General features: G+C 41.2%; 1 protein-coding gene across 1 annotated transcript in view; it reads left to right on the forward strand.

The window, feature by feature from the left end:
* Positions 1-836: 836 nt before the first annotated feature.
* The window catches only part of LOC310953093 (ATP-binding cassette sub-family C member 4-like), a gene marked incomplete at its 5' end in the record, with an annotated part of 38,836 nt that continues 16,259 nt past the window's right edge, over positions 837-23,413 (forward strand). The window contains 21 exon segments of the mRNA XM_083922014.1: positions 837-974; positions 977-1,056; positions 1,859-1,969; positions 3,411-3,531; positions 3,655-3,879; positions 5,271-5,360; positions 5,469-5,632; positions 6,010-6,135; positions 6,320-6,569; positions 6,662-6,769; positions 6,979-7,068; positions 7,555-7,746; positions 7,903-7,997; positions 8,077-8,163; positions 8,311-8,407; positions 9,364-9,567; positions 9,791-9,922; positions 10,089-10,126; positions 10,427-10,521; positions 10,912-11,058; positions 17,431-17,510. Coding sequence (XP_083778140.1) covers positions 837-974; positions 977-1,056; positions 1,859-1,969; positions 3,411-3,531; positions 3,655-3,879; positions 5,271-5,360; positions 5,469-5,632; positions 6,010-6,135; positions 6,320-6,569; positions 6,662-6,769; positions 6,979-7,068; positions 7,555-7,746; positions 7,903-7,997; positions 8,077-8,163; positions 8,311-8,407; positions 9,364-9,567; positions 9,791-9,922; positions 10,089-10,126; positions 10,427-10,521; positions 10,912-11,058; positions 17,431-17,510 — 2,670 coding nt within the window.

Raw genomic sequence — 23,413 nt, forward strand, 5'->3', positions numbered from 1 at the left:
TAAATTTGTTATATATTAAATACATTTCCATTGGTTTATTCATCTAAAGGTGAAACATAGTGTTTAACAATAGATACAGTAATCATAATAGAAAATTTTGGTACATTTCGAATTATGGATATACAGTAGATCAAACCAATAAATTGGTTTCATCAGGTAAAAAGGAGAGCAATGATTCATATTCTATAATCCAAACAATACATGTTCCCAAAGCGATATGAATGTGACTTAGTATTTAACAACAACAACAGTTAACTAACTGACTGAATTAATGGTGACTTTTATGCATACTGCACACATCAGAGACTTTCACATTACCAAGTATTTTGTGTTAAAACGAGTGGAAAAAAGTATGCTGGTTATAAAGAAGTCACCTTGTTTTATGAATCTCCTGGAATAAATGTTTTGTTTTCTTGATTCTTCAGGAGCGATCCCGTATTCCTTTTCTCTCACTTATCATAATTGGTATTGGACAAATAATCAGACATAATACCAGTAACTGGCATACTTCTTCTTCTTAATATTATTAATATTTTAAAAAGTACCTAATAACTGATTAATAATGACATAGAAGGTTCATCATAAAGTAGTTGAAAACAGTTTAATAACAGGTTAAGCATATAAAACTGTGTGTATTTATATGATATTACTTTTACTGTAGTACTTTTGTGTACACAATGAAAGTTCGGGTAAAAAGAGCAGAGTTCATGCATAAACTAGTGTGGGGAGTGATGGACACTTCCGTTAGCCAATCCCCAGGCGGTGGGCGGGGTTACGCAGCACCCCGCTCACCTGACAGCCAAGCGTGTGCGTCTCCTGTAGTAATCCTGTGCTGAATGTCTGTAGGTGTGATATTGACAGACATTCTAGTTTACAGCAGCTGTTCTCTCAGGGGGTTTCCTCCTCTGAGTCTTTGTCGATATCCCCACTGCCACACAGCCCGCAGAGAAAGTGCTCCGGTGGCTTTTACTCTAGGGGGGGCATGGAACAACTGCGGAAAGAGGCGAAGGATAATCCGTCGGTTTCAGCTAATCTTCTCTCCAAGATTTTCTTCTGGTAAGAAAAGCGGCCCGCAGTGACAGCCGTGTTTGACATCAATTGAATGGAGAGCTCTCCTGTGTGACAGTTTGTGGCCACTCAAAAGACAGACTGTCCCCTGGATGTGATAGCAGGTAGCTGCTTGCTGAGCATCCGTCCATGCGTAAACAAACCACAATGTTCCACGGAGGAGAGAGCTCAGGCTCTAGGGTGTAACTTTATTCCTGTAGTCTTAAACCGCAACTGGCAGACTCATGCAGAGGATTTCTAGAGTAGGGCATGAGAAAGTGTTTCCATAGATTAGTGATTTAAAAGTAGCCATTGTAATAATCATTTTATTTGTGTAGCACTTTTCTTAACATAGTTATGAAGGCAAAATGCTAAAGTAAAGAACATGAGAGACAGTAATTCACTTGCAAAGTCAAAAGAAAACAAGTTTTGGAAGTGTAGGCCTACAGTGGGATTAACCTTGCACAATAACACAAGATCAGGTGAGAGTAGTTCACAGTAGTTCATCTTGTCAGGCTCCGAGAAATGTCTTAGTGTTTTGGCTTGAAGTCATCCATCCAATCAGCAACAAACCATATCAAGAGTGAGGAGGATACAGTAGGGTAGAAATGAACAGATGGTTTTTGATGTATTAACAGCACTGATTGGTTTCATACCGGCACATATTGGAAAACATATAACGATAGACACTGATGTGTCTCTCACAGGCCAATATCGGCCAAATGATATATTAGTCTGGCTCTTTTAAAACTACTTTCAATAATTATTTTTAACCACTGAACACACATTATTTCATGTACTTTCTCTCTAGTTGGCTGAATCCTTTGTTCAGAATTGGGTACAAGAGGAGGTTGGAGGAAGATGACATGTATAAAGTTCTCCCAGAGGATGCATCAGATAGACTCGGGGAGGAGCTACAATGGTAAGACATTGAATAATGTTTTTCAGTTTAAAAATGCTTATGTTCATTTCCCCCGGCCATTGTGTAGGTCTATACCTATTTACTGTGATTCACCCACGTAGCTAATACTATGAATAGGCTTAGATTCTTGGAATGCTAGACGCCACAGTGATCTGTTGCTGTTAGTACCTACATTGCAGAAATTTAACTTGTCAAGTATTAGATCAACATTACAAACAGGATGAACGACCTTAAAAGCTCTTCGGCTCATTCACCCCCGTTCCTTACCAGTTTACATTGCTGGTTGTTGGGGTTTTAAGAATATAGACATAAACCACCTTCTGGTCTCCTGGCATCCACTCCATGATGCATGCAGTTTTGAGAACTGGTACCATGCACACATGTGCACCTCCTTGTTAGGACTGTATATGGTATTTGTCATGGACTGTCAATGACCAGCATGGATGTCCACTAACACACTGCTCAGGCTTAGATTCTTATTCTTGACATCCCTGCAAGTTCAACATTTATAGTCATTGACGCTAAAAACCGAAGGATAATAGTAAATGAAAGGTTTGGGAATTCTCCAAGACCTGGTCCACCATTTCAGCAAAGTCATAGAACTCAAAACAACAGAGACTCATGGACAAACCCACCTCTGCCTGGCACCTCTCAGCAAAGACAGCTTCTTAATAGGGGACAGACCCCCATTTGAGGGAGTTTGACATCAGAGTTCACTTTGTGCTTGGAGGAGAGCCCACCTATATATAGACAGTACTTCTGGAAATGTCACATGAGAGTTTACAGAATCATAACCTACAGTGTGATGTGGTCAAAATGCCAGCACCTCCCCCCGTCCGAGGCCAGGGTGGGAGAGACCAAGTAAAGGTGGCCGGTGCCATCCAGCTGATGGGTGATCAATGGCCAGAATGGAAGTATACTGTAGTGCAAGTACTTCACAGTTAAGGCTAATGGGTGATGACACATTTCAATAGGTAGATACAGCAGCTGCAGTAATCAGGGGTTGGCATGTAATTGTGGCATTGAAGAGAGAGCTGAGCAACAAAGCAAAGCTTGATCTTTATAATACCGACCCAATTAGAATTCAATCAAATGCAAAAACCCAAAACAGAGAGTCATTTTTATTATGTCAATATGATGTATTTTTACAAAACGTGACTAGAGTACCTCAGTAATATTCTGTCATGTAGAAATGTGTTTGTAGACAGCCACATACTAAAATCTGTACCAGGATGCATATATTACGTAGTTAGTTAACATCCACACAAGCAAGACATTATTCAATTCAATTCAAAAAACTTTATTTGTCCCCGGGGGGCAATTCAGGGCACATTATAATAACAATGGATTATTCTGCCTAAAATATGTGTCTTTTTTTCTTAAACTTTCAGTAGCCTACAACAACTGGAGTAACCATTGTTTTTCTTTTCCCTTTTCAAAGGTACTGGAACAGAGAGGTGCAACAGGCGGGAAAAGATCTGTGCCAACCCAGACTTGCCAAAGTTCTTGTTCAGTGCTATTGGAGATCATATGCACTCATTGGAATATACATCTTTATAGAGGTACAGTGCAATCTCAGGGAAACCGATCATCTACGGAGAATAATGCTGCATTAACGATTACATTTTCTTTTAGCGGAACACAGCACATCAACACATCTGCTTTATATCTAATTTTTCCAACAGGAAGTCATCAAAGTCATTCAGCCGGTGCTCCTTGGGAAGATAATTGAGTACTTTGAGAGTTATGACCCCACCAACACAGCTGCTGTCTATGAGGCGTACAGCTATGCTGCAGGCATCTCCTTGTCAACCATCGGCCTGGCTGTCCTTCACCATCTCTATTTCTACCATGTGCAGCGAGCAGGCATGAAGATTCGTGTGGCCATGTGCCACATGATCTATCAGAAGGTCAGTCATCATGTGACACTAAAGCAGTGTCTGTTCAAGACATGGCTGTTCAGAACAGGTCGATTGTTTAACTTCTGGTATTGCTGCTCACAGCTTTCTCAAGAACCGCTAATCCAAACACTTGTGATAGAAACTCAGATGTGCACAACGACCCCTTTTTTTCCAGCAAGAGTTTAGGTACTCGTTCAGGAAAACAGGAACCTTCAGGGTTGGCATCGCACTACACAACGCTATTAGTCTAGGAGGAGATTCTTAGATGGGGCCTAGAAAATTAGAAAACATTGCCAACCCTCCACATAATACTATAAAATGATAGCCTGATGTCTGTAAATCATTTTTAGGTATGATGTACCATAGGATCCGGGTTGGACATCATGGTCCTAGGGGCTGAACTATAAAGAGTGCTAGGGTCCCCACAATTATGCTAATATAATACAAACAACCCTCTAAAATTTGTTTGAAATTTATGGAACTGATATTGCCCTGAGTTAAAGTGCTGTGAATGCTCTTAGCAAGGGTTGTCATGGGAACTAAGGAGTTGCTGCTCAGTAACATTTTTTCAAGAGTATGACACAACCATCAAATGTTTAATTTTACACATATTTCAGATCATAACCTGTAACTTCCATAAATATTCAGCAGTTGCTTCTTTCCTAGCAAGTTATGCCAACAGAGGTACACTTTCCTATGTATAGAGTTGTTGCAAGGTTTCCTTAGCAACAGTTGTCATGGAAATATAGAAATGACTAAGCATCAGGAAATAAATATGTTACCACTTCTATTATATATTCCGATATTGACATCATTGTGTCTATCAAAACAAGAGTTATGATATTTTATTTGCTGCAAATTAGAATAATTTGTGGGGACTATAAAATAACTCTTTATAGTTCAGCCTCTAGGACCATGATGTCCCACCAGGACTATAGTACATCATACCTAAAAAAAATACCAACCATCAGGCTATCATTTTACGGTACTGGAAAAATTATGTGGAGGGTGGGCTTTGACATGAATTCAAGGGTTTCTCCTCCTAGACTAAATACTGTGGTTGACTTGTACTGTTAAATCCTAATTCTCCTCAATCGAGTGGCAATAAATGTTCCAGTGTAAGTCATCAAATCTCCCGAACTCTTTGTCAGTCTCCAAGTACACTGGCTCAGCAACCACGATCCCGATGCTACGGCGATCCAAAGAAACCTCTTACATTTTCCACAACAGCAACCACGATCTTCTGTTTTTGAATGTACTATAGCAGGTGACAGAGAGTGAGATCTACCTAGCATGTGGTTGGTTCAATAGTTAATAAGGGACACCTCTCAGTAGACAGTATCCTCTGCCTATTCCTATGTGGTTTGTAAGACCAAATTTACCACCTTTGTTCTGCAAAGGCTCTTTGTCTTAACAGCAAAGCATTTGCCAAAACTACCACCGGACAAATTGTGAACCTCTTATCCAATGATGTCAACAAATTTGATGAGGTAGCTATCTTTAAGCATTTTATGTTTACCTACTTAAATTTATATTATACAGACTCATTTCTCATTTAGTTGTACAAATCATACCTTTCCTCTTCATCGTCATTTCAGGTAACCTTATATTTACACTTTTTGTGGATTGGTCCTCTACAAGCAGCAACTGTGATATTACTGTTGATGTATGCAATTGGCCCATCATGCCTTGCGGGGATGGCTGTCTTCTTCATCCTGATGCCAGTGCAGACTATGTTCGGACAGTTGTTCTCTCGTCTCAGGTTTGTAGTCATTCGCCAGATTCATCAAATATAAAAAGCAGTATTCTCTACTTTTAATTTTATGTTACATTGATGCCAAGGGCGTAGGTTTTGTTACAACATCGGTTGGGACACATATTAAGTGGGCATTGAGCTGCTCAATTGTGACAGACGCCACATAGCAGTTCAATGTCTTTACAAGTCAAAATCACTGGAGCACACTGAACAGCTCTTGCCTCATCATGTTTGGCAGTAAGATATAGGAAAGGTTTGCATAGAATATCAGTAGTGACACTTCTATCCTCTCCAAATGTTTGGAGGGATATGTCCCTACTGTCCATATGCAAACCTACGTCCTTGACCGGTGCCATTGGCTCAACTTGTGTCTGTTGTTCTAGGGCGGAAACAGCAGTCTTAACAGATGACAGGATACGCACAATGAATGAAGTCATCTCTGGGATCCGTGTTATTAAAATGTACGGATGGGAGAAGCCTTTCGCTTCATTGGTGGATGAGGTCAGAAGGTACATGAAAAATTGATCTTTTTCCCTTTTGCAAAAAATCATTGAAATCTATTAACATGTTTTTGGAATATCCTCCTAATTAACACGCATATAAAACACAAATGCTTCTGCTTGCTGCCAAAAAATGTGAATAACAGTGTGTGTTACACAACGTTTACTGACAACACGTCTTGTTATTGTACAGAATGGAAATCTCTACGATTATGAAGAGCTCCTACCTGCGTGGCCTGAACATGGCATCCTTCTTTGTGGCAAGCAAGATCATCGTTTTCGTCACTGTCTGCGTCTACGTACTGGAAGGAAACCAGTTGTCTGCTAGCAGAGTGTTTATGGCTGTTTCCCTTTACGGGGCGGTCCGGCTCACCATCACACTCTTCTTTCCCTTTGCCATAGAGAAGGTCTCTGAGTCTCTCATTAGCATTGGAAGGATTCAAGTAATTACACCAAAGACAAGCCATATTTATATCCTGCGTGTGTATATTTCTGTATATTGAAACTGAAACTCTGGTGTGAATCCTTTTTTCAGAATTTTCTTCTGCTGGATGAAGTTACTCCTCAGCATCTCGGGCTTCCTGTGGCAGAGAAGAAGGACTGTATGGTGAAGATTCAGGATTTAATATGCTACTGGGATAAGGTTAGAATTGTGGGCACCGTGTCTCTCCTCTCTATTTTCACATTTCTCATGTGCAACAATCTTCACTCTGCTTGAGGGTCTAAGGATAGAGTGTTGCTATGCAGATTGTGAAGCCTCTGGGACAAACTTGGGATTTTGAGCTTAACCCCTACATTCTTACTTAATAGTTGCTCCATGACAGAGTTTCTGTTAATTTATTTTTCTTACAGATGCAAGAGGCTCCAACTTTACAGAATGTGTCTTTCACAGTAAGGCCAGAGCAGCTCCTGGCTGTAATTGGACCTGTTGGGGCTGGAAAGGTCAGGTCTGTTTTGTAAATGTAAAGTCAAGCACACACAATGGTAACCTGAGACATGTTAAGTTGCTTAATAGTATTGTCGTTGAGTCTGTGTTGAGGTTTCCAGCAGTTGAATGCCATATAAATATTACTGGTGCCATTCGATTTCAGAGACACAGTGGAAACATTAACTTTTTAGCCTAGCATAAAGACTGAAAGCACTGGGAAACAGCTAGCCTGGCTCTCTGTAAAGTTCAAAAATATAGCCTACCTACCAGTGCCTCCAGCGCCTCTTAATTGTGTTGTACATTGTTTGTGTAATTCAAACACTAACAGAAATGATAATGCAGGAGTAACCTGCTGTAACTTTTGAACAACACAATTTATGCTAGGCTAAGCTATTGCCTTGGCCCTTGGCTGTTAAAATATATATTTTTTTTAATGTATTTCCGAAACTGTTAAAATTGTTCCTAAATCTTCATATTTGTTCTGTGTTTGTGCATGTCAGTCATCACTCCTCAGTGCCATCCTGGGAGAACTGAGTCAGGAAAGTGGTGTGATCAAGGTCAAAGGAGAGCTCACATACACTTCTCAGCAGCCTTGGATTTTACCTGGTACAGTTCGAAGCAACATCCTTTTTGGCAAAGAGCTCAACCTCAAGAAGTATGATAGAGTTCTGAGAGCCTGCGCCCTCAAGAGAGTGAGAATCACTGTTGATTATAATATGCCCCGCTGCTTTCTCATGCTATGCAGTCTAGTTTTAGAAATATAGGTATTAGAAATGTTGTGAGCTGCTTGTTGCGAGTCCAGTGTAAATGTGAATGACTGGTAAGGGTTGCATTTGGACCCTGTTCAGGACATGGACCTGTTGCCAGGTGGTGACTTGGCCATGGTCGGGGACAGAGGGGCCAACCTCAGTGGAGGACAGAAGGCAAGGGTCAGCTTAGCAAGGTGTGCTGGATAACTGCAGCAATGCACATTTCTATTTGGCATCAGTGACAGAGGTGACCTCCATATGTGTGTATTTTAGAGCAGTTTATCAGGATGCAGATATCTACCTGCTGGATGACCCTCTCAGTGCTGTGGACGCAGAGGTGGGAAGGCACCTCTTTGAAGAGTAAGTCTTCTCACTAACCTCTCTCCAATGTTTTCCATCAAGCATTCCAGTGAAAAGTACATATCAGTTAATCAGATGTTAATATTTGGTGGTGAAAATGTATGATCAGTTTTCCCATTTCTGCATAAAAATATTTGTCTTCACCAGGTGCATTTGTGGACTTTTGAGGAAGAAGCCTCGTATCCTGGTTACTCATCAACTCCAGTATCTGAAAGCTGCTGATCAAATTGTTGTCTTAAAGCAGGTGTGTGGATATGATTGTGTGTGTTTAAAAGAGTTTACAATTAAAGAAAAATGCTCCAGTGGTGACGAAACAGAATGTTAGTGAATCAAATGAGTCAGTACAAGAGTTGTTACGAATTATGATGCTCCATGCACTGTGAATATTCCCTATTGAGAAGTTTAAACATGATCACATGCATTATATGTTGTATAATTCTGACTTGTACAGTAGCATATGTCGGACATTTGGGTGGTACTGCTAATGCATACAGTACACTGTCGGCTCATTATCACCCCATTGGAACAGAGTATAGACTGTAACAGAGTAGCTGCCTGATGACTAAAGTCCATTAGTTGCTGGCCTTTTAATTCTGGTTTGGTCTTCGTTTTGTCTCTTTGTTTTCCTGAGGAAAATATTGCGGTGTTTGGCTCACTATTTCTTTGCGTTTTGTCACCTGCTTGTCTCAATGTCTGTCTTTTGGAGCTGGTCAGGTAGTTTATAGTGAAGTTTTAGAGCTTTTTAATTTAAAAAAAATGCACAAACAGGCTTGATTAGAACAGCTCTTTAAAGTCAATCAAAGTATACTCTCTGGGTTGCTTGTTGTACACTATAACTAAAAATCTTTAATAATACAATTTTTTGGTACTTATGATCTTCATCAGATTTTGATACCTGATGAAGGTCGATGAAGGTGTGTTATTTAAGATGTCTAGCTATAAGTGGGGGTTATGTGGGAGTCTGTCCTCTGAAGCGCCTGTCACTTTTGGCAGGTGTGCAGAGATTTTCTACAAAAACAGCATTTCTATTTAAAAGTTTAAAAGTTACATGTAAAGGGAAAAAAACTTACACAAATGTTCTTTTTATTGGTAATATTGACAGGGATTAATTGTCTTCTGCTTAAATATCATGTCACTTACATTTCCATGACTGTGTGAGTTCTTGTGCTGATATCTGCATCTCCTTGCTGTCATTGTCAGGGTCAGATGGTGGCACAGGGGACCTACAGAGAGTTGCAGGTCTCTGGAATAGACTTCACCTCCCTGCTTAAGGATGAGGAGGCCCAGGAGGAGGATAGGCAGGGCATGACCCCCCTCCCTGGGACTGACAACTCAATGTCCTCTATGTCCTCCCTGTCCTCTTCTCTGCACTCTTTGATTGAGGGACCACAGCCACTTGCAGTGGTAGGTGTATTTGAAACATTAATTTAATTATACTTGGCTATAACTGGTTTCATCAAGCTATAAATACTGAATGTGTATAGTGATCTCATTTAGAGAAAAGGCTTGTTGTGCCTTCTACCAGCCACTAGAGGGCAGAAGTTACTCACCTTTTCCCTGCTGCTCTTGACAGCCTGATCTGAAGAGTTACTGGATGACTGGCATTGACACTAGTGTCTATCTGTAGGTAGTGCAACCAACGGTGGAGGAGAGCCGCTCAGAAGGAAACGTCGGCCTGCGTATGTATCTGAAGTATTTTAGGGCAGGCGCTAACTTCCTGGTCCTCTTGGTCCTCATTTTACTCAATGCCCTAGCACATGTAAGTCAATTTCTTAAATTAATTTGGTGTGTTTTCTATAATGTTTTTGGAAAATACAACACATAATTCATAACAATTTTAGACAAAATTGAATGATGTTATAAAATTACGTTTTTTTATGATACGCAGATATTCATGACATGTTTTTTTGTGTTTGCTTGTTCAGATTACGTTTGTTCTACAGGACTGGTGGCTTGCCTGCTGGTGAGTTTTTTTTTCCTTTAACACCCTGTGAAGAAAATAAATTCTTACAAAAATTGAGAAAACAGCAGGCTTTGAAAGCCAAACTGACTATTTTCTGAGACTGGAAATGGTTGATGATTTAATAGAAGACGACTAGAGCAAGCTGTTTTTCTTGGCATTATGTGTCACTTGTTGAAACTGACCTTGTGCTACAGGATAGGAAGATTGTGTTCTGTGTAGTGCCTTCGTGTTGCAGCGTTCTTTGTTCGTTGTGTTTATTTGTCCTTGTGGATTTTTGGTTCTTTTGTGGCTGACTTGCAGGGCCTCTGAACAGAAGCACATCAATGTGACAGAGCACCTCAATGGCAGCTTCCCTCGGCAGCTGGACCTTGACCTGTACCTAGGTGTTTACGCAGGTGAAGCTCACTGAGCGCACATTGCTTTTTGTGTACTGTTGAGACTCTGAATACGCCAGCCATTCAATGAACAGATCCACAGTTCTTTGGCTGTGGCCCAAGGCCTTCAAGGCCCAGTGTATGTGTACATGGGCCTCAGCTGTACAGGGAGATAGCAGTGCCTTTCTTTTTCTCTGCTGTTGATTGTCTCCCTGTGACTCCCAGCCTCTTCACTCTTTCAGGCTTTGTATTCACAATGATAGATCAGAATTCAAGCCAAAAAAACAACATTAAAGGAAAAAACTGGATATATCTGCATTTTTGTGCCATTCATGCTTAATAATGGAAATGCTTAGCTGACTAGAAGAATAGCAGCGTAGTGTGATGATTTATTTATTTTTTGTTTGTCAGGTTTAACAGCCTCTTCAGTAGTGTTTGGCTTCCTTCGCACCTTGGTCTTCTTTAATGTCCTGGTGAACTCGGCCCAAACCCTACACAACAGCATGTTTAATGCCATCCTCCAGACCCCGGTACACTTTTTCGATATCAATCCAATTGGTAAGTGGCTCATCTCCTCATCAAGTTCTCATTAAGAAAACAAATAACTTATTTATAACATGGTTAGTGTGGTGCGGTAATGCGATGATTATGAGATGTTAACATCCAGAGGAACCTGCTGTAGAAGTTATTGTTCTAGCATCTCACCACTAGAGAGCAGACTCTCACTTACATTGTCATGTTTCGATCCCATTTACAAACATCCATATACTTGCTCTTAAACGCCATAGTTTGTTATTACTATTAAATTCTATTAAAAAAATGATAACTTACATTTTCCGCTGTTGAAATGTTCATAATAAAATGTGAATTGTATTTCAATATTTAATAGCATCATCATATTATCAAAATGTTTGCAATTTCTCTATAAATATATTAAATAACTGATAAATATTAATCGGAGGATCTTATATGAATTATAATATAAAGACTGTGAATTTAGTTTGTAAAAGCTTAAAGAGGGTTTTTTGTTTGTGGGATTTATGGGGTTTAATGTCTGACTGAATAAACTCACAAAAGTCGTTGTGGGAAGTAGAGCTTGTCTAACCAGGAGTTGAAAAGCCTTGTGATAAGACTTAATGTATAGCCACAATGTATTTAAAAATGAGTAAAGAGAATGCTATCTAATTTTTATTGTGAGCTTGAACAAAAAGCAAACAATCATGTTGAATAAATAGTGTTTGCACTAGATCTTGGACAGTGTTGTGTTTGGACTAATAGAGCTGTGTAAATACAGACGTATTTGTCTTGTGCACTGTATCAGAAATCTTCGATTATTTCATTAGCTTTGTAGGCTGTAGCTGCTAGGTCAATGGAGTGGGCAGATGGACACAATTTTAAAAGTGTGCAAACACTCCAAATACGTTTTAATTTACTCAGGGAGGGCAGCTGATTTTTCTTTTTTCTGACATGTTTTTTGCGCCACCTCTTATTAGCAGTATTTCGTTTTTCAAAATGTGTTTTTCACCTTGTAATTTCAAATCTGGGATTGTGTGGTGTTAATTAAATACCTCTTTTAATTATGTGAAATAATGTCACTACAATGTATCGTTCATATCCAAAGTCAACTGTCAAGTGGCCCACTTTGATAACTTTAATTTTTCTCGAGCATTGTTCACCTGTCAGCAGATAATTACTCAGCCTAATCTCTTCACAGTGACACGCATGTACAACACAATCAGCTCGGGTGGGAATTCTCAACAAGAAGGGAACTTGTATCTGTATAATGAGTCATAATAAGCTGGTAACACAAGTCTAAATATGATTTGAGGGTGTTCAGGAGCTTGCGGTTTCTTGTGGTATTAGGAGTGGGTGCAGCGACAAAGCTTTTCCATTGCAAAGCTGTGTTTGGAGCAAACACCACAGGTCTTAATCTTTGGCTTTTGTTTTTACTGCTGCCGTCGTGTTATGTATTGGACTACCTGACGGCTTATCTGGGTGTGCCTTGCTTGGTAATCTACGCACGGGAGGAGGACAAACACTTTGAATAATGTAATAATCTGTTTAATAGCGCAGCAAAGGAGAGGCTTAACAGACATTGCTATCTGATTGCTGTTGTGCTACTATCAGTCACCATTGTATGACCAGTCCAGTCATTACAGCTTGGCCTCCAGGCTGGCAAACAACACAGTGTGTCTGACTGGATTTATAGACAACTGTCCCAGAGAGTGAGTTTCTTTTGTCCTCTGTCCAGTCAACAGTATAGCATGACCATGACATTTTTTTAAACCATATAAATAACTTTCACTGATTTCTTTTTTTTTCTTCTCCTGCTCCGTACCTTTGACTTATTCATTCACACGAGTGACACCGAAGAATAAGGACAAAGACAGCTGTTGTCAACTCTGCCGGTTTTCTCTCACTCTTCTTTTGCTTTCACATAAAATATTTTTTCCTCCTTTATACAATAACTCCCACTTCCATCACAACTGCTTCCACATCCATTACTCTCTTGAAATAAGTGAGAGTAATTTGCAAATGTGTGCCGATGTGTTGTTAAGGATTTGACAACTGTTTACATGTGTAAGTGATAGGTGCGCTGCTGCTGAACAGGCTCAGTGTTTGATAGCTGTCCACAGAGTTAAAGGTTACCATTTCAAGCGTCACTGCACAAAGGTCCTATTTGTTATTCTGTGAATGTGGTTTACAACAATAGAATATAGCAGTGTTGAATTATGATTGATGGAGTGGCATTGTAGCTCTTCTGTATCACACACTGAATGCCTCCGCGCCTTTTGAACCATGTGCCTGTGTGTTATCTTTTGTGCTGTGTGGAAATAGTTGATTTCCAAGTTGGGGCTTTTTGGTGATTAAAACCTTTATATTTTGTAACAATACTCTTTGATAACAAGGTATCTAGATTATGTTGATAACACTGCCTACTGCAATTTCTTCTACTTTATGAATTAATATACTTAATATATTCATGTTGCTCAATTTTAGCAATATGTACAGTCTTATTACAGCTGTTCATCCAAATGTGATCCAGTTAGAGCAGCACAGACAGTGGTGGATGTGTTGAGCTGATGTTGATCCCTGTAATTTAGTGTCATTGAGTGGGCTAATCCCCTCAGAGACTGCAGGCCAGGGCTTCAGCTCATCAGCACTGTCAAGGAGTGGAGTTTCAGTCAACACTCTCTCTCACACACACACACACATACACCTCTACCGTCCCCCTTTCACATCGGCATAGTGGGCCATCTCAGTGCTCGGTGTTGCTCAGTTGCTGTTGACGCACGGAACATTAGATCTTCTGTAGTCAGTGATTCTAATTGTGTCTACAGAGGCAATGTTTTTAATGTCTGTATTTCAGGTCTGGGATGCAAGAGTGTTAAGAGTGAAGTGGAGGAAGTACTGCAGAGAGGATGATGATATCGAGGTGTGTAAATTGAATGTGGAGATGGAGCCTTGTGTGTGTGTGCAGTATGGCTGATAGGGCTCCCCCTCACTCGCCACTTCCACTATTTAATTGCATGAAAGGGAAGCAGAGGAGATTGCAGGAGCCTGGTGGTGTGAGCGAAGAGAATGGATTTAGAATGTATTAGTATTGGCAGCAAGGCGCCGGCGGTGGGAGGCTGCCCCAGGCCCCTAGGCCCTTCATGGAAGTGCAGGTGAGCTGTGCCACCTCCAGCCTTGGCAGCCCCCTTCCCAGTATTCCTTCATTATCGCACTTGCCCGACTGAAAGGCCCCTTCAACTACACCGGGGCCCACACATGGAGCGGCTCTGAGTCGTCCCCTTATCTTGATGTTTACAGGGAACAGTGATTTGCCACACGCCCTGCTCTAGCCGGACCCCACTGTTCCACTTCTTTAAGTGTGATTGGGGGCCCTGCTCACCTAATACCTCCACCTATGGGGCCACCTTAGTTGGAAGGGCTTGATATTTCCTGAGCCTGAAAAAGTGGTGCAATTCACCCCTGGAGTCTTAAACCATGAGAAATTGTTTGATACTAATGCTGCTGATATCCTGAAACGTCTATACCCCTCTCTACACAATAGATGATATTGTTGACAACCACCCAAAGTGATTGAAGCCATTGTCCCATGCCGATCTTACCTCATAGGCATTTCCATGCAGTGAATGTCTTTGTGTAACTGCATCACTGTAACGTATCCCCTCTATAGTCTATGCAGGATCAAGAAGGGTTTTTACTTTACTCTCTGTTAACTGAGCCGCTTGTCAAACAGCTGATAGCTGACTGATGTGCTCTGCTTGAACACCCTCTAACCATGGTATGATGTAACCCAGAGAAACCTATCCTTTTCTTATTGGCATTGTTTGTTAGATATGCATGAATTTAGGTCATCTATGGCTTAGACAGTAAAATTACATAAAATTATTATTGGATCTTCCGCAAACACTGTTTGACAAGTACTCCCCCCATGCCCGGACTTAAGCAGCGATATTCTACACTAGCATAGTAGCAGCTCAACCCCCTTGCATGAACCCTCCCCTCAGGATGTCTCTATGCTAAAGGGGCACTCACACTGTGAATAAGATTAGTCTGCCTCCAAGTGTACAACATGCTTACGCCACTTGACTTTGAATCAGTACTGATTTGGAGCATTGCTGGATTGTTGCGGGGAATAATGCTCTGGCTGGGTTTATGCAGTGGCTGTTATGGGGAGCCCGGCCTCGTCTGCATGCATGTTTTAAGGCGGGAACGGCATTTTGGATAAAGCTGTAAGCTGCTTATGGCCGTGGAGAGAGGTGATTACAGGGCCCACCTCCGTAGGACTGACTGGGAGGCCGGGAGGCAACTTTTAGGTCAGTGGTGCCATGGCTCTGCCACGCCTCCAGAGTGCCATACCGCCACATTCTGCCAATGTTTCGCTGAGCTGTTCCCTCTCTCCGCCCTGTATCGAGTCCCACCCTGTTTAATGGCCTATTCTGTTAGCCTAGATAAACTCATCTGCATGCTTGCATGGTTAGTTTAACTATATCAGGGGTTGTACCCTAAATACGTGAGTGGTGCTTTATTTACATACTTTTCAGACAGATATTATTGCTTACTTTGTGATGTGTCTACTTGAGAGACAATGGTTAAGTACAGTATTAAACATTATGAAACCATTTTGAAGGCACTTTGACAAGGAGTATACACTGTAGACGACACACAACAGATCTACAGCTTGTTTAACTTGAGCCTTTTTGTAGTGGCAATGCTGGCACTGCGCTGGTATTTTTTGTCTGCCTAAGAGACTGAGGGCTTCCTTCAGGGACAGAGATAGAGAAAGCCTTTCTTGTCTTGCCTGCCTTAAGGTAGTGAAGTGTAGGGATTTGCTATCACTGACCCTGCAGTAAACAGTGTGTGAAAGCAGCTGGAGTGTAATCGTATGTGCTGTGGGATCAGAATAGGGGAGCGAAGTTACTTAAAGAGTGACAATAAAGGGCTGCCACAGCACCTGCAGATCACCAGCCAAAATAATGAACACCTGAGCAGATTGAAGGCAACTCAATTAACGTCACCGACACGGCCAGTCAGAACATAAAGGCAGGTACGCAGCTTCTGTTGCCCTTTTGTTTCCAAACAAAAGGCTCCCTCGTGTACGCAGACAAGAGTAGGGCAGTCTCTATGAAATGCTAGACAAATAATGATTCATTGTTTAATCTAGCTTGGCCTCTGTTTTGCGTCTGATATCACACTCAGTGTATAAGCTTTTTCTATTAAACTGGAGGAGACTTTGGGAACAGTTGCTGAATAGTCTTGTGACACCAGAAGGATATTGAAACAAATTAATATTAACACTATATAAACGTAGATATACATATATACTAGTGCTGAGTAGTTAATAGATAAATAGATAATAGATCTGTATTTGACTGAGAATCTGTTCTTCCAAATGTCATATAGGACATATAGGGATGTATTTTTTTTTCAATATAAAGCCGGTTGAAATGCTATATAGAGTGAAAGGGTGAGGAACGGGCACTAAAATGGATCGTTTCAGACAGAGGGTAAATACAGGTATATTCAGATAGACAGAATGAGAAACATGTTTTTTGAATAAGCATGTGTTATGGACTAGTTTGGTCTAGGGGTAGAAGCTAAGGCTCTATCCGCTAGTCCTAGCCTGGAGCAAGCCGAAAAAATGTGAAAAAAGTTAAGAAATAAACACCCAGTGGGCCGATTCAAACACCAGAGTGAGCAGTTTATGTGGGTTAGCCTACACAGGTAGTGGGCCTGTTGGTGGATAAGTGTTTAGCGTGCCCTCCAGACAAGGCCCTGCCAGCGCTTGTCTCTGCTCTTGTGAGCAGTAAGCTCCATCTTGTTACTTCAGTTCAATTTATGTTACTGTTGGTGGATTGATTCCTGGAAACGACAGTATGGGTCTTCATGAGCTGGAACTATGTGAAGCTTTAGTGTGGTCTGAGTAGCGTTGTCAAAAACTGTGGTTTGCACTCAATGCCGCTCTCCTCACCTGCTGCCCTCTGGCAGTGACATCTTTATCACACATAGCGTAACCACACCCTAACCATCTCACAAATGAAAAGCAGACCAAAAAGAAAACTAAAGGAAGAAGAAAACAGAAGAACTATAACTTCAAACTCCTTGCACATGTGAACATGTTCTAGTAGAAACCCAAAATTGAGCATATTACTTGAGCATAATATGTCCCCTTTAAATAAGATTTGCAGATTATATTACAACATAAATGCTCTAAGAGTTCTCTCACAGTATACAATTATACATTACATCACTTTTTACACCTAATTTTACTGCATAACTTCTGATTGTATTACTATTACTAGTATACTTGACATCTTTCTAATCAATACAACTAAATTCTGGGGTTGATTGGGTGATTCTGTCTTACGCGTCTACTGTAATGTCATCTAATCTGTGCTTTTGTGTTGTCTTGTTTTCTAGGAAGAATCCTCAACAGGTTTTCGAAGGACATAGGTTACCTGGACTCTCTGCTCCCATGGACGTTTGTGGACTTTATCCAGGTGAGTCTCACCTCGGCAGGTTTGGTCGCTGGCGCTGCAGCATGGGAAGGCCATTTCATGCCTGGCTAAACCTGCTTTGTGGTCCGGGTCCCCTAATCTGGAAACAATTACTGTAGGATTACCCGCCAGCGCGGCCCAGCGCCTGCACAGATTTAATAAAAGTGTGCACATAGGCTGAGGGCGTGGCTCCCTCAGTGTGACACAACAGAAGCAGCATCAACAGAGAATGTGTTTGGAGACTAAGCAAGTGATTGGGAGAGAAAAAGGTAGCAAAGAGAAAATAAAAGCCACAGAATGAAGGGGATGATGTGGAGGAAAACAGTGGGGAGGTGAGGAGGGGGTGACAAGGATAATGCGTTGAGTGGCAAAGAGAAGAAGTGTGAGCAGCAGGCGTACGATGTGTTTGCAGGAGTGGAAGCGTGGTAGAGAGGAAAAGGGGACAGGTCAGTTGGAACAGATCCAGAGTGGGACTTGCCCCTCTCAGGGCAATTCACCTAATGCTCCACAGTCTTCTGGGCCTGGTAGCCAAGGGCCACCATGGTGCATAACCAGGTTAGGTTACAAAATGCCACCCTGCCACCATGACAGCCATCTCCCACGAAAGCCTGCGGAGATGAGCCAGCTCATGCACCTAGCACCACAAAGAAGGGAATGTTCGCTGCACAATTCGAGGTAGAGGAGCAGGCGTGGCTCTTTGGTTAGGGCCAAAGAATAGAACAAAGGCGTGCTGAAAACGAATCCCCCCTTCACAATGCCTGAGTGATGTTTGTGGCAGATACCCATCTCACAGTAGACAAAAGCCATCTTAAATGCTGAAAGCACAAAAGATCATATGCACAAAAGCTTTTTGTCTGCTATAGTTTCCCTCATTTTGATAATAAGGTGAGTAATGGCTGGAGTAAAAAAATAAGTTTGGCACATAGGCCTAACTGAAAACAGTGAAAGTAGACAAGAACGAAAACATACTCACTGTACTTTAAGTATTACTTATTCATTCCACCATATACGTTATTACCTGTATAATCATAGAACACATGACACTATACTATTTTAACCATGTGTCTGTATTGTAGTGAAACCTAGCTTTTAATAACTGAAGAACAACATGTAAAAATAAGACCCAAGATATCATCTGCACATCGTCTCTGCTGGTCTTTTGCTGCAGCACAGAGTGGGAAGTGATCGTGATAGTGGACAAAGGTGGCATCCTTAGGACAGAACACTTAAGTTTGTGCTGCATTCTGCTCTTGTTTGCAGGTGCCTTTCAAGGAGCAGTCTTTAATGCTTTCAGGAAGGACGATTTTCACTCTTTTTTATCAAAGTATTAGCCACGCAGAAAAGCTTCTGATCCTGACTATTGTTGCTCATTCGCGGAGGGACATTTCCCTATAGTCATTGTTTAAATGGTTGTCAGGGAGGAATAAAGTGAAACTTCATAAACAATGCCCTAACTGGTTTATCTTTCTCTATGGGGAGAGGCTTCCTCTGTGCGGGGATTTGCACCAGAGCCTCCCCCTTTATGGCAGAGTAAGCACTTCACAGCCCCTCAGCACTGCCCTCATACCCACCTAACAAGGGGATTCCCTCAAGCTAGGGGAACCTGGTTACACCCCAGAGCCCTATTTTTTCACAGGTCTCATTTAGTAGTAATTTAGTGTATTGGGGAAAAAAGGCTCTTTCTCGTCTCTCTTTATGGTCAGGGGACAAAGACAGAAATGTCAATTAAAAACACCTCAGGCTTCAGGGACTGTCTGCTTTTGTGTAGACTTGACCTTTAAATCCAGGGTTGCCTCTATTTTCACAGAGGGGGCAGAGGAGGAGGGAAAGACAATAAGGGGTGAACACAGGGGTCTTTCAGTGGAGGATTTTGTGTGAAGGCTCTTGACCAAGTCATAGCACTAACTGTGGGGTCCATAGCTACATTTATAGCATTTATAACTAATCTTAAACATCCATGCAAATTCAGTTTGTCAGCATGCACATGCTAATACATCAGCTGACAGTTACTTTCATTTAAGTAGGACTAAGCCTGGTGTCACCAATGTTAATGGCATATAAACATGCATAAACACTGGCTTATAAATCACAAATTACAGCAGTAAACCCAACAGTCATCTGGAGAGAGAGAAAATAGTTTATAGTGTGTATGAGAAAAAGAGAGTGTGGCATGCATACACAAACCCAGCACAGAAGACACACACAAACACACAGAAAAGATGGCTATTGTTTAAAAACACTGGCGGGTGGATCGTTGTGTGAGTCTGTATATTGTGGCACATTGTGTGTTAGCCCTTTTCAGTGGCTTTGTGGGATATGAGAACTGCTGACGTAACTGTGAGTGCTGTAGGATGGGATTTCACCGGCTTTCTCTGGTTCTTTACCACGCTGGTGACACAAGAAGTGAAGAATGCACTGGCTCCAGGCGTTACTCAGGTTATACTGAGAAACACAGGAGATGGCCCTGTGTGGAAATATATAGGCTGTGCCATAAATCCCCTTTGAGCATTGTTTTATGACAGTGCCATTGTCATCCTGCACAAAGTGACAAAATACAAGTGACAGAAAAGTGAGAAGCCTAAAGATTAACTTTATGACTTGTTTTATTCAAATTAGTAAAGTAAAAGTAATAGTAAATAAACTAGAAAGCAGCATTGTGTGTGTGTGCTTCTGGGTGTGCCTAACTGGCCACTCAGCAATACCACACATGGTCATTTGATGGCGAGCATCGGCCAGCAAAAGCTTCAAGTGTGTGTATGTGTGGTCTCCTATGATGCTGCGGTCCAGCACCTCAGCTCTGACTCAGACACACAGGCCAGGCCTGGAGTTCTTTGAGCCTGGGAACTTACATAAAAAACTCCTAATCTAATCCAGAATCTCACCTTGTGTCAATATGACGAAGATAATGAATTCTGTACTTTCTGTGAGTGACTTTTGTATTTTTGAGTCGCTGTTTTTCGTCCACATTTTAAGATGTTTTTGTGTTGTTTTCATGAGAAAGAGAAAGGAGCAATGACTGAATGAATGAATTTGCTGGACACAAGTGATTTATAGTAGAGAGAGAGAGGGTGAGAGAGAGAGAGACCGCATTTCAAAGCCTTTCTCTTATTTCCAAAATGGGGTTGGAAATCAGCAGCTTGACTGAGCCCAAATAAGTGACTTCTTATACCTTTTCATAACACACAAAGGCCTAATCCTAGGACTACTTGAGCCACCAATGTAGACAGCGACTGAGACCACCACAGTATGTGTCAGACCCTCCTCACCACACACAAAACACATTGACTGCAGCTTTATGAAGTGAAAATGGCCTAGAAAGAGAAAATGTGAAGGAGGTGTCCACAGTCATTTCTCCCAAAGAAAGGCCATAGCATCTGGGCATTTAATGCTAAAATAAAGCCCAAAGACAGAGTAGAATGGATCGGGTCACATCTATTGTTCCAGAGCCCGAGTGGAACAGCCCTGTTTTGTTTCAGTACCACTGACCCTTGCAACTTATTGTGCCGCTCTGTCACGGAAAAGTGTGGAGTGAAAAAAAATTCCAGGGATGACAGAGGACTTCTTTTGAGGAATTTTCTTTGCTATGCTTTCCCTTCATTTCCTGTTTTGTTTGCACTTTTTTCCCAATGGCAAATATTGCACACTGTCAGTAAATAAAGGGAGGATGAAAAGGGGTTGTAAAAAGCTTACTGATTCCTTGTGTCCGGAGGGATGTTTAATTAATGGCAAGTGTTTATTTTCTGCTGCGGAACAACAGTCGCTATCATCGCTGAACACAAATATAGCAATTAACTTCAATTTTCTGCATTTATTTGGACATCAAAGAGCTGATAGAATCATTGAGAAAATAAAGCAATTTGGGTCAGCAGAGATCTCAATGGTCTTTGGACACAGCAGTGCGCCGAGTTTGCTTGAATAACTGAATCACATGCGTGCGGTAGCTTTCTTTTCTTGCTAAAGAGCAATTAGCGGTAATTCTTTATTTAAACTGTTTGTATACAAAACCTTTCATCCTTTTATCCACTTTTATGTGCAGCGGGATGTGGCTTTGGGAGTTTTCTGTTCCTGTGTGGTTTCATAGGAGATATGGATGTAGTCCGAGGGGGTGAGGTGTATGCTTGTAGGATCACTTATCTGAGTCATCTGTGTGTAGTGTGGGTGGGGGTCCACGGTGTTCCCGATGCTGACATGATAAGCGCCAGACCACGCAAATGGATCACATCAAACAGGGCCTTGGCGTCAGAGGGCCCTGGGGAGCAGGAGGAGGCAAGACTCCTATCTAATGGTTCCTGTTTCTCTTCCATCCCCTCAGATGACCCCAACGTCAGATAAGCCTGTCTCAGACCTTGGTGTCCCCCGACTGAAATGGGCACAATTATAATTCAAATGAACCAATCGGCAAACATGAATGAGCAGTGTCGCCGTGTCACCAATCAGCAGCAGGAGAGTGAAAGAAAAACAGTATATTTGATAAGACATTTGTTCAGTCAATATTAGATCCCCTCAAGGGAAGGTTGGATAACATGCAGTAGTGCCTCGTGTGCCACCATCTCACTTTGCAGTCTGGTAGCCTTCCATCAAGGCTAAGATTGAAACTTATGTACTGTGAAATTCTTGGGATCAGTTGTGCTCAGTAGCTTCCACTCACTGTTTGATTGTGTGGGCTCCACTACAGCAATGGTTAGACTAGTAATACCCTCTTATCTGAACTGCAAATGGAATTGAGTAGCTTTTCATCACAAAACTACACTGAAAGTGATCATGCTTAAATGTGTGCTTAAGTGGCAGATAACATCCGTAATTAAGGTGCTAAATTAAATTTTCATCCCTCTGGGCTAGTCTGAGACCACTGAAGGTAACAGTACGATCCTAATCTCCACGTTTTAGGATTCATCTCTGAGGATGTGTCTAATTTCAGGGTGTGAGGTTTCAGTTTTATCATCTATCAACTGAATATGAAATATGTAACACAGCATACCTTTCAGTTAGGAAGAAACGGTCCTTCAGTTATTCAGTGGTGGAAGAAGTATTCACATCATTTACACACGTAGGTAAAAGTATCAATATCACACAGTAAACACACTCCATTAAATGCCTTGCATTCAAAATCCAACTCAAGTAAAAACATAGAAATATTTTTTGCAAAATGTACTTCTACTGCTCGTTTTGCCTATATTAGGTATCATAATCCAGTAGTTCCCAGCCTAGGAGGTGTGCACCTCAAATCCTAGTTCTTTTACATACATTTTTACTGATTTTTTGGGACATTTTTTTGTAAACCTCAAACTATTATTTAAATGAAACCCCTTTTTTTAGAGGGTCTCTCCTCTTTTTTGGGACCCACACAGACACATGAAACATGACATCTGCTTTTTTTTTGTCAGGTGTCACAAACCAAAAAGGTTCAGAACCACTGCTTTAATTTTTAACTATGTATTGTATTTCATAAGCACATCCGTATGTTTTTTAATAAAAATCCTTGTCTGATAAATAAAAAGCAAAAAAATGTTGTGAATTAAAACGTAGCCTACAACATTGCCCTCTGAAGTGTAGTTGAGTACAAGTATAAAGGGTCTTCTGCATCTGCGCTCTCTGCCCCATCATTGCAGCCAGAGAATGACATTAACAATACTTTCTAGCTATACACATTATAGGATAGTCCTGACATCACTACTGTATGGAAGTCCCGACAGTAAAGGGTAAAGTTAAGTTAAGTAAAGTTAAAGGGGCAGTTTCTAAATACAGGCTGTGCATTTCTCTGTGAATTGAGCGTTAATAGTATTTATACACATTAACCTACATTTGTCTTATTTGATTTAATTTTCCGTGAATTTTACTTTACTTGTATTCTTATCTCTACTTTATATATTTAGCTAAAAATGTATTCTTTACTGTCTATCGTTTAC

This window comes from Echiichthys vipera (assembly GCF_963691815.1).
Source record: "Echiichthys vipera genome assembly, chromosome: 10".
Classification (NCBI taxonomy): Eukaryota; Metazoa; Chordata; class Actinopteri; order Perciformes; family Trachinidae; genus Echiichthys; species Echiichthys vipera.